Here is a 17,540-nt window from a genome sequence, read left to right as displayed (position 1 = left end):
TTTTTTTCTTTTTTTTCTTCACTATAGCTCACATAATTAGCTGTCACTTTCCCCGGAGTTAACGGAAAGTTTGTTTCTAAGAAACTAAAAGGAAACATTGTTTCTCTTAGGAAATAAACTAAAAGAAAATTTTCTCTCTTTTAGCTGGGGGGAAAGTGACAGCTGAATTTCTGAGCTTATAGTGAAGAAAGAAAAAAGCGGTAATTACATTTAAAAACCAGCACCATAATAGATTAAAAAAAAAGGCATAGGGACCCCCTCCTGTCCATACCAAGCCCTTTGGAGGGTCTGGTATGGTATGGATTTTGATGGAGTCTGGTATGGATTTTGAGGGAAACTCCCATGCCAAAATTAAAAAAAAAAAAAAAATATGGCGCGGAGGTTCCCCCCCAAACCCATACCAGACCCTTATCCGAGCATGCAGCTCGGCAGGGGGGTGCTTTGGGGCTGGGTGGCTACCCCCCAAGCACCTTGCCCCTATGTTGATGGGTACAAGGGCCTCTTCCTCTCAACCCTGGCTGGTGGTTGTGGGGGTCTGCGGGCAGAGGACTTATCGGAATCTGGAAGCCCCAAGATCCCCCCCCCCCCGTGTATGAGTATGGGGTACATGGTGTAGTGTGAAAAAAGACAGGACATGGTCTTTGACAAGTCCTTTATTAAAAGAAAAAAAACCTAAAAATGTCCCCCGCAGTAGATTCAATGACAATCACGATGACCGCTGCCGCCAACCTGAAATAACCCCAATGACCTAAAAGAATAAAAAAAAGGCTCTGCTTCCGACTATGGCTTCGAGCCTTCTGCCTGCTCTGGTGGTTTGACAGTTCTTAAATATGTAAGGGGCAGGGCCACCAGGGGACATCACCCAAGTGACCCCACCCTATGGGACATCATTGATGTCACATGGTGTGGGGTTGCGTGCCTTTTTTTTTTTTTTCAAAATGGCCTTTTTGGTTTTTTTGTTTATAGCGCTAAAGATAAAAAATGCAGAGGTGATCAAATACCACCGAAAGAAAGCTCTATTTGTGGGAAAAAAAGGATATACGTTTCATTTATGTTCAGCGATGCATGCCTGCGCAGTTGTCAGTTAAAATAATGCATTGCAAAAAATGGCCTGGTCAGGAAGGGGGGTAAATCCTCTGGAGGGCAAGTGGTTGAAGTATAACTAAAAGTAAAACTTTTTTTTTTTTTTTGTGATAAAGTGCAGAGATTAGAACACCTGTCAGGCTTTTATTGCTGTGTCCCCATAGGGAGATTTGCCCTCTCTGTTTGTCCTGTTTACCATTATCATTGAAAGTGAAAATAAAAGAAAATCCTACGTTTTGAGTTGTCCCCAGAGAAGTAATAGAGGGGAAATTTTCCAATGGGGACACTAGTTCTGGTGACCTGGGGGTCCCTGAGGAATTTCCTTTATTTGCAAAGATTTCCTTTCACTTCCTGTTTGGCTATGGGACAGAAAGTGAAGGGAAATTTCTTCAATGGGAGACAATGGGAAAATCTGACTGGGGTTATAACCCTATCTTGCTCTATCCAAAATGGAAAAAAAAATTTGCCTATAGTTCTAATTTAACAATGGCTTTGAATTCTGTATCTGATGATGACGTTACACGGTTTTTCTTTGCAAAATTTGCACTTCTGCTTGTAAGATGTTCATTTGGAGATGTGCAAATGTTCAGTAATTTTCATCCTGTAATGCTGTTAAGGTTGTGATAACTGATTTTAGCTAGCGCTGTCTTGGGTACATGAAATGCACTGTGCCAAGGCCTTCCATGTTGTTCATGGTCATAAAATTATTACTGAAAAGGGAAATTAAGGTTTTTCTGATGACATCATGTCTTGTTAACAGACAGAACTTCTATTAGACTAGATCAGAAGTCTGCAGACATACCATGAGCTGATGTCCTTTCCGTGGGGAACATTGTAGATTATGTTAGGTACATCCTTCCTGGGTTGAAGGTCTAGCTTCAGTATTACTTCTGAACAGTTTAACTTCATATCTTGTACACCTTTTTAGCCTCATGCGCACAGGCATATGAATTTATGCACCTAATATGCTGCTAGAAGTTGGCGGGAAAAAATGCCTCTAAGCTCACTTTTTATTTTTTTCACTTGCATTTAGAAGCATTTGAGCATAAACTCATTCTTTTAGCTAGAATATTCATGTATTCTAGCCAGTAAGATAAATGTAGGCGTATAACCGCATGTTTATGCTCGTTCACATGTAAATTATTCTCATATGCTCCTCTGCATCTACAGCTTTGGGGCATTTTTTACTTCTCTGAATGCTACTCTTAAAGTACAGATGTAAACACCCTATGTGTATGACCACATAGGCTAACACTGAATTTAGTTTAAAGGCATTAAAAAAAAAAAAAAATCTGCTGGATGCCTGTAAAAGCGGTAGCTTTTTTTTTTACTCCCGTGTGCATGAGGCCTTGGAGTTTAAGCAGTAGTATATAATCCTGCAGAAGAAAATGTTCTTATAATGTGCAGTACATTAAGATTTGCCAGTGCCAGTACACAAGATTTGCCAATGCACAGGACTAATAAACCCTAGTAACTATTTATTGAAAGAAAATATCCACTCTTTACATTAAAGTACAGGGTGTGCAGCTTGAACACAGAGGGAGACGGCATTAGAGGTGAAGGGGTGGGTGAAATGACAAGCAGCCGCTAATACAGGAGAATTATATTTATGGAACAAAAAAATACAGGAAACTCGCAGCTAGCAGTGTATGCCAGTCCCGCCAGAATCCTCAGCAAACAGTGGTGGCGTTTCTGGCTGTCCTCTACGTTTATGGTAGACACCAGGATCAGAAAGTGGATGAACACGATCTTTTGGGGACTCCGCCCCCTTTGTCAAGTCCTGTCATACAGCAAATTACCTCTGTCTTTTTGTTGCTACTTCATTGTTTATATGTGAACTCCAGTACATACTGACTGTGAATCATCTGTTGCTTTAAGTGAGCCTTATAATATGCAGTTAACTGATCAATTTATTTTATTCCAGGCTCCTATGGGCTCCAGGGAATTAGAAATGCTGTATCAGGTTTGTTTTCTTATTTTTCTTTGGTTACATAAATTTGTCTTGTATCTAAATCACTTTACATAGAAATGTTTTCCCCACTTCTGTACACTCAATGTAGAAGTGGTTACTTTGTGTAGTCTAGATCAGTGGTCTCCAAACTATGGCCCTGGACCTTTGCTTGCCTTTATCCAACCCTTGGGGCACTATTCCTTCCACTGATACAAGACACTATTCTGCAACTGATACCAACAATAGGGCACCATTTCTCCAACTGACACTAGTAATGATTTCTCTCAATGAAAACTATAGGGCACTATTCCTTCCCCTAATACCAAATATGGCGATGTTTACTCCCACTGATGCCAGGAAAATGTCTACTTCTGCTGGCCACAGTCCGGCCCCCTTAAAGTTTGTAGGACAATAAACTGGCCCTTGGTTTAGAAAGATTGAAGACCCCCTGGGCTAGATGATCTGTACACTTTGTGTTGCCTCTGTGGTAGCAATTACAATTTTTGAATTGGTATAGTACAAGATGCTGCATTTGTGGCAGTTTAGAGAGCTTCCTACTGACTCCTACACTGAGATGATGCAGGATGATTCTTAAAGTTTAAGCTTCACTCTGTCAACATTGACTTTTTTAATTCTTGCGCTGCTAGTGTTGGATAGGAAGATATCATCACATATACTTATTTTAACCGCTTCCACGCTGCCCTATAGCAGATTCTACCGGGCAGCATGGGTGTGCAAAATCACATGTGTGCATATATACGTCATTTGGCAGTTATGGGTAGAGGGAGCGCGCGTCCTACCCACACTGCCATTCGCGGCCTTGGCTGTCAATCACCGGGTCCCGAGTATTACCGACGGGAGAGACAGTCGGTGTCACTGACACGAAGTCCGTTCTCCCTAGTGTCAGAATTCCTGCCGCAGTCACGCTATAAGTCGCTGATCGCTGCCATTACTAGTAAATAAAAATTCCAGTATATATGCCGCCATTTGTAAAAGCTATAACTTGCACATAAATTTATTTACACATATTGGGATTTTTTTTTGTAAAGACATGTAGCAGAATACATTTTAGCCTAAATTTATGACAAAATTTTTATTTTTTTAAAAACTTTTTTTACTGGACATGTTTAACAGCAAAAAAAGTAATAAATATAGTTTTTACTTAAAAATTATCAGTCTTTTTTGGATTATAGCGCAAAACATAACACATAGGCGATCAAATACTGTCTGTGGGGGAAAAAAAGACGACATAAATTTTAATTTGGGTGCAGCGTTACACGACTGTGCAGTTGACAGTTAAAGTAACGTAGCGCCATATCGCAAAAAATGGCCTGGTCAGGAAGGGGGGTAAAACCTCTGGAGGGCAAGTGGTTAGACTTTTTTTTTTTTTTGTTTTAAATTTCAAATGTCATACGTCCCAGGAGTCTTCAGGAGGGTTTTTCTTAGCTAAGCACACCCCCCTGCCTGCATGCCTGAGCTAAGAAATGATGGATTCCTGGAAGTAAATGTAACATGAGTCATCTGCCCTTACTCAAGCTAGGCGTGCTGAGGGGTTATTTTTCAAAATGATTTCTCAGCAAAGCATGGAGACGTGGGTGGGAAAGTTTGCTTTGAAAATAAAAATGAATTAAATTATGTTTTTGGTTTGTGGTAGTGTAGTTCCTCTTTATGGTAACTGATGTATACTGTTGCATGATACTTTAAGCCAATGTCACATTAATAATCCTGTTGCTGGTGCACCTCATCAGTGATGACCTTTGCAAACCAGAAATGTATCCTCCACCTCTGCACTTGTTTATTTTGGAGGGGGATTCAAGACGGAGAGGGAGTGACAGTGTAGAAAGAGCAAAGAGTTCTATTTCGTGATCCTTTCACTGGCAAGTTGCCTCCAGGAGCAGGTTACTAGTGTGAAGCTGAATAAAGACCGTACGCCATGCCACATCCTTGTGTTTAAATTACCAGGAAAAAAGAAAAAGATCTTGAAATAGCAGAGTTCAGATTCCTTTACAGACTGCTGTACTATACTACAGACTGTGTAGCTGGCTGCTATGTCGCCGTTCTGACCACTGAGGCGGTTTTCACTTTCTACACACACAGGGTCTTTTTGGGATGTGCGGCTTATGAGACTTTTCCTTCCTTGTGTGGTCTAAAAGGTGGAGTTAGCTTTAAGGTTGACATAAAATATCCCCTTACCCCAACCTTAATCCATCAGTGTGTAAAGAGCAAAAGACAGAGAGCACCAGCCGTGCGCATTCGCTCAGTAATTTATTGATTTAGGAGACATACTCACAAACATAGTAGTAAAACAAGCATGTAAAGTCCAAAGTTGAACCACACGATAAGGAAACGCGTGCGTGTCTCATCAGAAGGAGAGATGCTGCTGCGTTTCAAGGGGGGTCCCTTCCTCATCAGAGCTGGTGCGCTCTGTTGTGTTTTTTTTCTTCACTACAGTTTGTATTGAGCTTACGCAGCTTTTTGTTTGAGCTGCACAGCCTTTGATCGGTCCTGGACGAATCTCCATACTCTTCAAGAGTGCTGGTCCATCGGTCCCCTACAGATCTGGGTTCCTGAGTGTAGGAGGAGTTGTTGCATTTGTGGCCCATAAAAGTGTGTACTTCTATTAATGGAAAATAGAGGAAATCTTGATGCTGGGATCCTCATTTTCTTTCCACCTAAATAATAAAGTGGGCAGCTGCTTAATCTGCTCTCTCATTAATCCAGCAGTATTTTTCCTATTTCTTTATACATTCTTATACTCATTGTGGGAAAATGAGTTGGATTAGAATAATTACAGCATGACAATGAAAGGAAGTGTTACATGTAATTTATGACCATTTGTAAATGTGTGATCTCCGCTCCTATCCTATACTCAAATTTGCAAGAATGCCTATCTGTCAGAAAATGGGGGAAGCCATATTCACATGTAAATTACATCTGTGGCTTTGCTCATAAGTAAGGTTTCTGGCTTTTGCTGTGTTGGGAAGATAACGGTTCATAAATACTGATCCGGCATTTCTGCTTAAGCTGGAGCTTTTATAGGTATGACATGAGTGAGCATTGTACACTTTTTTAATAGAAAGTGGCTTAACTGTATCCAGATGGTATACAGTCAGGTCCATAAATATTGGGACATCGACACAATTCTAACATTTTTGGCTCTATACATCACCACAATGGATTTGAAATGAAACAACCAAGATGTGCTTTAACTGCAGACTGTCAGCTTTAATTTGAGGGTATTTACATCCAAATCAGGTGAACGGTGTAGGAATTACAACAGTTTGCATATGTGCCTCCCACTTGTTAAGGGACCAAAAGTAATGGGACAGAATAATAATCATAAATCAAACTTTCAATTTTTAATACTTGGTTGCAAATCCTTTGCAGTCAATTACAGCCTGAAGTCTGGAACGCATAGACATCACCAGATGCTGGATTTCATCCCTGGTGATGCTCTGCCAGGCCTCTACTGCAACTGTCTTCAGTTCCTGCTTGTTCTTGGGGCATTTTCCCTTCAGTTTTGTCTTCAGCAAGTGAAATGCATGCTCAATCGGATTCAGGTCAGGTGATTGACTTGGCCATTGCATAACATTCCACTTCTTTCCCTTAAACTCTTTGGTTGCTTTTGCAGTATACTTTGGGTCATTGTCCATCTGCACTGTGCAGCTGCGTCCAATGAGTTCTGAAGCATTTGGCTGAATATGAGCAGATAATATTGCCCGAAACACTTCAGAATTCATCCTGCTGCTTTTGTCAGCAGTCACATCATCAATAAATACAAGAGAACCAGTTCCATTGGCAGCCACACATGCCCACGCCATGACACTACCACCACCATGCTTCACTGATGAGGTGGTATGCTTAAGATAATGAGCAGTTCGTTTCCTTCTCCATACTCTTCTCTTCCCATCACTCTGGTACAAGTTGATCTTGGTCTCATCTGTCCATAGGATGTTGTTCCAGAACTGTGAAGGCTTTTTTAGATGTCGTTTGGCAAACTCTAATCTGGCCTTCCTGTTTTTGAGGCTCTCCAATGGCTTACATCTTGTGGTGAACCCTCTGTATTCACTCTGGTGAAGTCTTCTCTTGATTGTTGACTTTGACACACATACACCTACCTCCTGGAGAGTGTTCTTGACAAGTGGGAGGCACATATGCAAAGGTAAAGGGGGAGAGTGGGTTAGATCACCACACTGTTAGGGGAGGCATAAATGCTTTTTGAATTTCCATTTAATTTGTGCAGCAGATCAAAAATGTTTTAATTAAAGCAGAACTAGAAAACTAGAATTTGCCAGCCGGTTAAGATTTAATTGCAACAGAAACTCTCTTCTACAATACAAACCGCTCACCTGCCTGCTAACAGATTTCTTATGTTTGTACACCAAATTGCTCATGGTGATGTCATGATGTGCAGATCACGGGTCCGTTAGATGGACAGAAAGTTGTACTGGAGGACCTAAGCTGAGTACACATGAAGTTTCTTTTTGTTTAACCCAGTGGGCTGCACAGAAAATCTGTGAGATTGCTGTACTAAAACAAATGATGTGGAGATCTCCTCAGCTGTTCCTTTGCGTTCTAACCAGCCATTGACTGCCGGTTCTGATCCGATGCGGTTTTCCCTGCATGCCTGTTCAACAGAAGCCGGCTGGTTGTTTTTTTTATGTTTTTTGTTCTCATTATATAACACCAGCAAGTAGATGGCTGGACCGTTAACAGGATTGTTTCTCCCTGAGACATTACATTGACTTCCTGTTGAAAGTTTATAATCTTGATTCTTGGAATGACTGTTTAATTTTCTTGCTTATATAATGGTTGTAAACTATACTTTATGCAGGTTTCGATCGTACATAGAAAGCAGGCATTCAATAAGTGCAATGAATTATGCTGTCTGAAAGCAGTATTCCTGCCCCTTAGGGTAGTTTTCGTGATTGCATCTTCTGTGAACAAATGGATCTGTCATCCGTTTTTTGTATTATTGAGCAGCAAAGATATTAATCACATGACTTCAATTTAGAAGAAAGAAACTGCCAGCATTAAACAGGATTTAAAATGGCTAAAGATATTTTCTTGTTTGTTTTAGAATTGATAGTGAAGCGTATATGCGGTGTACATTATGTGTCAAAACGGAAATGCATAGGTTGTTTAAATAAACCTCTACAGTTTTAGGTGTTGGGGGGGAATGCTGTCTAAGGCAGTCGATAGCATCTTTTTTTCAATATAGAGCAGTACATCTGTGTATTCATGATATCAATAAAATGCAGCTCCCCGACACCAGCAGTACTCATGCAGCCCCACAGGAGGACACTGCCACCACCTTGTTTCACTGTAGGCACCATGCATTTTTCTTTGTACCCCTCACACCATACAGTTTTGAAGCCATCAGTTCCAAAAATATTTAATTTGGTCTTATCACTCCAGAATACAGAGTCCCAGTAGTAGTCTTTTTCAGCATGGGCTCTGGCAAATTATAGGTGTGCATGGGCTTTAGGAGAGGCTTCCTTTGTGGATGACACCCATGCATGCCTTTCCTCTGCATCCCCATACTGTGTCATGGGAAACAATCACCCCAGTTTGACTTTCTACTTTAGCTAACTGCAGTGAACTTGCATGGTGCTTTCCTTCAACCCTTCTCATCAGACACTCCTAGCGAGGTGTTAACTTACATGGACGGCCTGGACGTCTCTGTGAGAGAGTTGCAGTTCCATCTTTTTTAAATTTTTGTATCACTTTTGCTACAGTATTCTGACCAATAAGTAAAGCTTTTGGCTGATCTTCTTGTAGCCTTCACCTTTCTTGTGTAAAAAATGAGTTTCTTTCTCAGGCATTGTGACATTTCTCTTCCATGTGGTGCCATTGCTGACAGCATGAAATGGGAAGGGTTTTTTTAAGTAACGCCCTTTTACAATCAGCTGTCTGCTGGACACCTGTTTAATGAATAGTTAGACTCAACTGTAGTTGAATACTTGTTAATTAGGATTTTGTTGTCTAAAAGACTTTATTGGGGTGTTTTCATTTTTGCAACATGGTCGTGAATGAATTTGTTAGGAAATACAATTTTGTGTGTGCAAATTACCAAATCTCGTTTGCAATCAATGGCCTGCATTTGTGGGAATATTTTGTAGTTGTGGGTTGCTCAGACTTCACCTTTATGGGATAAGGAGTGACTGTCTGTAGTAGTTCTCTAGTATGGGGAAGAGGGGGGGAGGGGGTCGTAGGCATTGTAAAGATGAAATCTGGGACATTTTGAATGCTAACAAACCACCTGCAACTCAAATGTTTAATGTTATGCCTTTGGCTAATTCAGAATAATAGAGCATGACTGCATTCAGTATCTTTTCTACAATAAGTGAACTGCAAAAGAGAAGAAATGTACTACTAGTAGATCACCCATGAATGATTTGCAGCATTCACATGAAATCTTTTGGCTTTTCTTTCACTCTTTCTTTTACTCTCCTACAATGAATGTGTTTGAAATATCCACAAAATAAGATGTGTTCTGTTACTCAGTGTTTACCCCAGAGACTTTGTCTCCACTTGTTTACCTTTCATTTAAATTTTCCCTTTTGTTGAAGAGTGTCTGTTGCGCTTTTGTAGTTTGTATCATTTAAGATGCAAAATGTACCTTGAAAGAGTGGTTGTAGAAAGTCTTTTAACGTTGAACAAAATGTATGATTTATAGGTGTTCTGTATTTTTTGCTGTATAGGATTTTACTTTACAGATTACGTTCTATTTTGTCTAGTCACACACAAGACTTTTTTTTTTTTTTACTAAGGTTATAGAATTCCCAGTATAAAACTTGGTCGGAGCAAAAACTTTCATAAATGGCTAAATATTTTAGACTTTAACCACTTGCCTACCGGGCACTTATACCGTCTTCCTGCCCAGGCCAATTTTCAGCTTTCAGTGCTGTCGCACTTTGAATGACAATTGTGCGGTCATGCAACACTGTACCCATATGAAATTTTTATAATATTTTTTTCACACAAATAGAGCTTTCTTTTGGTGGTATGTACTCACCACTGGGTGTTTTTCTGCTATAAACAAAAAAATGAGCAAACGTTGAAAAGTTTTTCTTTTGTTTCTATCATAAAATTTTGCAAACAGGTAATTTTTCTCCTTCACTGATGTGCGCTGATGAGGCAGCACTGACGGGCACTGATCATCAGTGCTGATCCATCCTCTGACAATTGCCGGTTATCGGCAGTACTTTCCTCACGGTGTGACAGCGTGTGGAAAGTGCAGCCGATAACCGGCAACTGCATTTTCCAGTGATCTTCTGTGTCATTGGACACGCCTGATCACGTGGTAAAAGGCCGCTGTGATTGGCCTTTTACCACATCACGTGATCAGCTGTGTCCGTAGGACACAGCAATCATGGAGATCGCTGGGTATGCACTGAAGGACGTCATATGATGTCCTCCCAGAACTGGCTGGCCGCAGTATAGCGGTTATTCGGCTATCTGCGGTCAGCAAGTGGTTAAAATGCAAACCTGGTCACTGTCAGAAGTGCGCACACACACTTTACCATTTTTGACTTTTCAGAATCGGTTAAATTTATTTATTTTTTAGTCCATTTTGCCGGAGGAAAAGACGCTGCCTAATAATTATGCACACCTTGATGTAGGGTTTTGAGATCGCCTTAGGCCACACCCTCCCTCATTACACAAATACACATCACCTGATATACTTAGATCCAATAAGCATTCAAGTTTATACAGCTTGGAGTTGGATAGTATGCATGTAAATGAGGATTTGGTCAAAAAACTTGCTTAATTGTGCACACAGTGTATGTTCCCCACATTCTTCTCCTTTTTTTTGGCAATGACAGTGGGCAAAAAATGGAAAGCAATATCCCCAGGATATACACTACAGGTTATGTCTCAAATGGAGCTCCTGGTTTGTGCACCCTATGCCATGTTACTCCAGGCCTTGCCCCATTCCTATTGGTTTTAATGTGAAAAAATTGAAAAAACAGCTTTAAACGTTAGAGTGCTAGTATGATCTTTCACCATAAAGCAATACACATGCTTGGCTAAGGACCACCAACGTTTACAAATGGCAGCACTTCTAGATAATGCAAATCAGAAAGCATCCGCCTGGAATCCTCCTCTTTGTGATTCTGCTGCTGTCAGGCTTGCCATGTCTTGTGAGTGAATTCTTATCCACCTCTCCAGCCTCCTTCCCAGTAAACCTCAATAAGACAGTTCATTTAGCACGCTGTTATTGCGGATTGCATTTGACTGATTTCCATCACTGTATACCAAATGCTGACAAGCATTTCTGAACTGCGTTCACATCTAAGCTATTTTGCAGCTTAATATTATGGGTTTTTCTGGGGTTTTTTTGTGTTCCTTTACAGATGTATGCAAAAGAATAAAATGTGAATATTTAACATCTGGCTATATATTTGTGCTATTAAAGTGGAACTTCACTCTCCCAATTAACATGGACTATTTATGGCTAGTTCACATTAGAGGCAGTCCAGTGGGTTTTTGTTTCTGCTTCAAAAATGCATGCACTGTTTTCCATGTATTCCAATGGCCCTAATTCATACCAGTGCAGTCAATTTCTGGTGCAGAAAAAAAAGAACATGCTGCATTTTTTTTCTGAGCAGAAATGTACTGGGACATAGCAAACTGCGCCAGAACGCAGTATGGTGTCAACTGTACGCAAAAACATCTGGAATGCATCTGGAGCGCGTTTTGGTGGTGTGAACGGCCCTTAATCCTTAGTCCTCGTGCATACTTGATGTTTTTACAGCTGCTATTTTTGGCTTTTTACATTTTTTTTCTACAGCTAGTAAACCCCCCAGCATGTTCTATGTGTCCATGCACACATAGACTGTAATCAACGTTTTTTGGCTGGAAAAAAACCCAGGACTAGTGGGTTTCTAGAGGAGTTTTTTAAGCTGTAAAAACGCTCCAATGCTGAGAAATGCTGCAAACTGGCGTTTTTGGACTTTTTTTGACACCCCCCCATTTTTTTTTTGTTAAAATAAACCACTAAAAAACTCAAGCATGGGAAAATGCCGCTAAACGTTAATGCAAAAACGCTAAAGAAAACTGAAAAACTTTGCGTTTTTAACGTGACTTTACACAGCTAACGTTACCTGCATTATTAGAACACCAAGTGTGCATGAAGGCTTATGCTGCTGGCATTAGTAAATAGAAAGGAAAGTATATCATTTACTTGTTTTAAACTTTTTTTTTTTTTTCTTTTTTTTTTTTACATTCCTTCAGTTACTTCCTGGTTTCCATGCCTAGGCAAATGATGTCGTACATCCCAGGAGTCTTCTATAGAGGAGGGTTCTAAGCTCAGCGTATGCCTGAGCTAAGGGGAGATGAATTTGAGGAAGTAAATGATACATGAATCATCTGCCCTTACCCCAGACTGCCATGGCCAGAAATGGTAGTGTGTTTTTCAAAATGATTTCTCAGCAGAATAAAGCATGTAGGCATGGATGAGGGAATTTGCTTTGATTATTAACAATGAATTAAATAGAATTTTTTGGTTTGTGGTGCTCAGGTGCAGTGTAGTTCCACTTTAAGGAGGCATATTCAACAGTTTGTGTATTCCCACCAGTCTGACCATTTTTAATTAAAGAAGTGCAGTAAAATAATAAACTTTGTAAATTCTCATAACTTCCTATGGAGCCTTGTAAAGGGTTTTGTAATACTAATCATATGAAATGAATATTTCCTAGGTAAGTGCAGGAAACCAGGTTCTTACAGGTCTGCTGTAAAGGGACTTTGTGATGCTGATATGATGTCAAATTGAGCTACTTAAAGCCAACCTTCCCTGAAAAGGGAAAGTTCCACTTGTTTGCATCCCCCCATTCACACATACTTTATCAATTGCCACTTTTCTTTTTGGGCGGGACAGGTACCTGGTTTTGATGTCCCAGTGATCAGTGTGGAAGTTCGCCCCCCTTTCCCCTGCAGCTTCTGGGACACATCTCACATCCCAGTAGACTGCGGGACTATTCACAGAGCATAGCGCGGCTCATGAATGTGCAGTCAGAAACTGGCTGTGAAACCATCGCCTGAACCAGAAGCTGTTTAAAAAATGCCTTGGGTGAGGACCGCACTAGATCCCTGGACAGGTAAGTGTCCTTATATTAAAGGTCAGCAGCTACAGTATTTGTAGTTGCTGACCTTTAATTTTTTTTTTGGGGGGGGGGGACTGGAGCTCCTCTTTAAGCCCAGTACACGCATATGAACCGGCCAAATTTCAGTATGTGTGTGTACTCCTCTCTGTTCAGCAGAAGCCAGTCTAACCGTCATGCTGGAAAACTAGCAATTGATGAGCTCTGGCAGCCAATGATCTGTGGTCTTATTGTGTGCAGTTTTGTGTCTGTCAGGAGTTGAGCTTTAGGAAGGCCCTGTAGCTGGCCAGCTAAGACCAGTCCTAGGTTGCTAATATGGTTCACATATATGTGTATACCAAACCTGCCAATAACCTCAGTACAGTGTATATGTGCATATGTTAAAGCCAAAAGCAGAATCATTGCTGTAATTTGTCTTTGAATGTTATATGACATTTATATATTCATTGTGTTAGCAGAAAAGGAAAATATGCCTTTAAGAGTCAGTATAGAGCTGAGCCAATCACAGACAGCCTCACACTGTACAGAGCCTTAACCAATCCCAGCCAATTTCACATTTATGCCTGTGTAAAACTCCCTGCTAGATTGTTCTAGAGACACATGCTCACCAGACAGAAGAAGAAACAGACAAGTTCCAGTCAGAGAAGCTTTATGAAGGCAGAGAAGGCCAACTAGGTATTTAATGCACCTGTGTGTTCCTCTGTTTAACAGTGCAGGTAGATCTGTGTGTAAAATTTGTTATATGTGTTTACTTGTAGTTCCACCGAAATAATCTAACAAGATAAGTTATCGAACCTATCAAATCTAACGAAATAAGTAATTGAATCTATCGAAATAACCTATCGAATTAAACCATTGTAATACGAAAGAAATAAGTCACTGTAGGATAAACGAAACAAGCCATTGTAAGCAGTGTTATATGAAGAAGATTGAAGTTATTAAAGAATTTAACTAAAGTATTCGGTGTGCTCTTTAAACCTACTGCATCCATAGAGCGGCATTGGAGGAATTACAGAGTAAAGTCAGTCTAATCAAACAAAGAAACAGCAAGTGCATAATTGTTCTAATGCTACAGCGCACAAGGCACTACAAGGTGCTGCGCCTGCCACAGGCCCTGTAAATCTGATACTGGGTAAGCTAAAACAGATTGAGGGCCAGTTCACGCTGAAAGGTACACATTACGTATGTGGTGCATTTTTGCAGTCCATTCATTTGAATAGGCTGCAAAACCCACATGAACACAGAAAAGTAGTACAAGCACTTGGTATTTGTGAACCAATTGCACCAAACTGCTTTTTACTGCAGTAATGCAGTATGGTGCCCCTAAATGTACTGCATTTGCGGGATGCGTTTGGGGCGCTATTAGCAATTAGCACCCGCATGCTCTCGCAAAGGCATAGCATTTTTCTGTGGTGTGGGAAATGCACACAGAACGCACCATTTTTAATGTGGACCAACTCTCAATTTTAAACAATCTGCTGATCCTTCTCGTCTTAATTAGTGCAAATACTGTTTGAAGAATTTATTCTACAGGAATGCTGTCCTGCCACTCTTCTCCACATGTCATTGGAATTCATTCACTTTAAAGAGATTTTTGTTCTGTACCGCCATGCAGGAAGTGCAGGTAAATGCTCCTTAGTTACACACAGCAAACAATTATTATTATACAGGATTTATATATCGCCAACAGTGTGCTCAGCATTTTACAATATAACGGGAGACAATACAGCAACAATACAGTTCAATACAAGAGGGTTCGGAGGGCCTGGTCCTTGGAGCTTACAATCTAAGAGTAACCATATAGGGTTTTAATCCTTCCCTAAACTATATAAAACTAAAAAAAAAAAATTACTTTTTTGACCTATGCTTTATAACCTGTGTTGTACTCAAATGAATTCTCTGTCTTAACATGAAACCCTGCACTGCAATGTAGCAGAAAGCTCTGATTATTCCCTTATTGCTAAATAACAGGCTTTGTTTTCTATACTGTTTTATATTCACTGATCAGAGTCTTAAGCCGGCCATAGACTGTTGGAATCTCCTGCTGAACCAGCTGAGATTCTAACCAGGTGTGGGCAGGCTGAATGTACTTCAGTGATCGATCGATCAACTTGGGCACAACCATCCTGGTGGATTTTGCATCCAGCAGCTGTTACAGCCACTCGCAATAATAAATGTCTTCATCCAGTGGGGATGGCTACCCCCTCAAACACCCCCACCCACCCCTGCCGCCTGGGAGGACACTGGCTGGAGGGGAAGGGGTTCCCTTGTCAACACTATCTGTGTTGGTGGAATCAACCTCTGGTTTCAAGAGAAATTTGCAATGTCTGTGGCCTGCTTTAACTACTTCCAGACCGGACACTTTTCCCCCCTTCCTGACCAGGGCAATTTTCAGCTTTCAGCACTATCACACTTTGAATGACAATTGCACGGTCATGCAACACTGTACCCATATGAGTTTTTTACCATTTTTTTGAGACAGATGAAACTTTATTTTGGTGGTATTTATTCACCGCTGGGATTTTTATTTTTTTTGCTATGTAAATGAAAATGTCCAAAAATTTTGAAAAGTGTTTTTCCTATAAAATTTTGCAAATAATATTTCATCATAAATCTTGGCCAAAATGTATTCCGTTATCTTTTTAGTAAAAAAAAAAAAAAAATTAGTTTATAACCAAAAATTATAATTTTTAAACTTTTTTTTTTTTACATTTTTTTATTTTTTTTTTACATACTGTCACCCTAGCAGTACAGTGTCACCATGTTGACACTGTACTACTTTTGGGGGGTGATGATTTTTTTTTTTTTTTTACACAGATTGCTTTTACACCCATATAGGATGTAAAAGCAATAATTTCTCTTTTCTCTGTCTGCATTCTTGCAGCCATTGAGAACTACTGAGTGAGCTGTGATTGGTCACAGCTTGTCACATGGTACAAGGCTGTTTTGAATAGCCTTGTACCATGTGACTTCTGTGATCATTCACAGATTTCACATGTAGTAAGCAATGATGTCAGAAGTGACATCTTGCTTACTACTTTGCATGTGATCACTGATTGGCCAATCAGTGATCACATGATCGGGACCTCGTACAGAGGTCCCGTCCGACGATCAGTGTTTCACTGTGTGTGGAGGACACAGCGGGCACCAGATCGCATTGTTGCGCGCTCCCGGGGAGCGTGCACAAGCAGGGTGTGGGGAGGCCATTTATCAACGGCCAACCGACCCTGCACTGCCACCGTCCGGCCGTTTATATACAACGGCCGGTCGGGAAGTGGTTAAGTGGGGATTTCTCACTCTTTTGTGCAAGGATAGGGAGGGCATTTTTTCTACAGTACCACCAGGCACTCCATTATTGGCACAGCAGATTGCTAAAGTACAACGTAATGTAGCTAGATCCTTGATTACAAATGTTTGCTCATTAAATGCCGGAATGGGATGTGTCTAAGGCTCCATGCACACTGGGAATTTTAAGAACGCTGGTAATGTTAGCTGTGTAAAGTCACGTTAAAAACGTGAGGTTTTTAGTGTTTTTGTATTAGCGTTTAGCCGCGTTTTTTTTCGTGTTTGCAGTTTTTTAGAGGCTTTTTTTTTTTTAGTAAAAAAAGGTCCAAAAACTCTGGTTTGCTGCATTTTTCAGAGGTAGAGCATTTTTACAGCTATAAAACTCCTCTAGAAACCCACTAGTCCTGGGGTTTATTTCCAGCCAAAAAACGTCCCTGCCAAAAAAATGGTGATTACAGTCAGTGTGCATGGACACATAGGCTAACATGCTGGGGAGTTTACTGGCTGTAGAAAAAAAATGTCAAAAGCCAAAAACAGCAGCTGTAAAAATGTCCAGTGTGTATGAGGACTTAGCCCTTGTTCACATGCAGCCGTGTGGGCCACGTTTTGCGGGGGCAAGAGAGCCCATTCATTTGAATGGACTCCCATGCCCCGGGACACGCAGGGAAGAAGTCCCTGCACTTCTTTGGAAACCGCAGCCCACACGGGAACCTCGGTTCCCAGTGTGGTTGCGATTTCCAGTGCGGGCGCTCGCGGGTCTGCATTCTTCTGTGTGGTTGGTGTGGCTGCATGGATTTTTGTGCGGATCTGCAACTGTACCACCCGCACATATGTGAACCTAGCCTTAATGAGGGACACTAGGATAATATTTACAATTTCTGATCTCTGCTAAGCAGGAAAACCTGTGCATTCTTGATTTCCTGTCTTTTATTTGTTTGCTTATTGTACAACTAATTATCACCTGCTGTAATTGCTCCAGTTAACACCCAAATGCCTTTAGCTAAGAGGTAGAATGTTTGATCCCTGAATCCCTGGCTTTTATAAATTGTTATATACCGATTACTTGGCATATTGTCACGTCATCGCACCAGTTAAACAATCGTTTTTATGTTGAA

General features: G+C 40.7%; 1 protein-coding gene across 2 annotated transcripts in view; it reads left to right on the top strand.

The window, feature by feature from the left end:
- MTUS1 (microtubule associated scaffold protein 1) overlaps positions 1-17,540 on the top strand; it is a 289,384-nt gene that overhangs the window by 148,493 nt on the left and 123,351 nt on the right. For both annotated transcript variants that reach the window (XM_089669556.1, XM_089669557.1), the window contains one exon: positions 3,008-3,046. In XM_089669556.1, the coding sequence (XP_089525682.1) occupies positions 3,008-3,046 (39 nt within the window). The remainder of the gene's footprint in view (positions 1-3,007; positions 3,047-17,540) is intronic.

The sequence above is a fragment of the Staurois parvus genome, unplaced genomic scaffold (assembly GCF_062004578.1).
Source record: "Staurois parvus isolate SC_StPar_1 unplaced genomic scaffold, SC_StPar_1.0 ptg000080l, whole genome shotgun sequence".
Taxonomy (NCBI): Eukaryota; Metazoa; Chordata; class Amphibia; order Anura; family Ranidae; genus Staurois; species Staurois parvus.
This window is presented reverse-complemented; position numbering and strand designations above follow the sequence as displayed.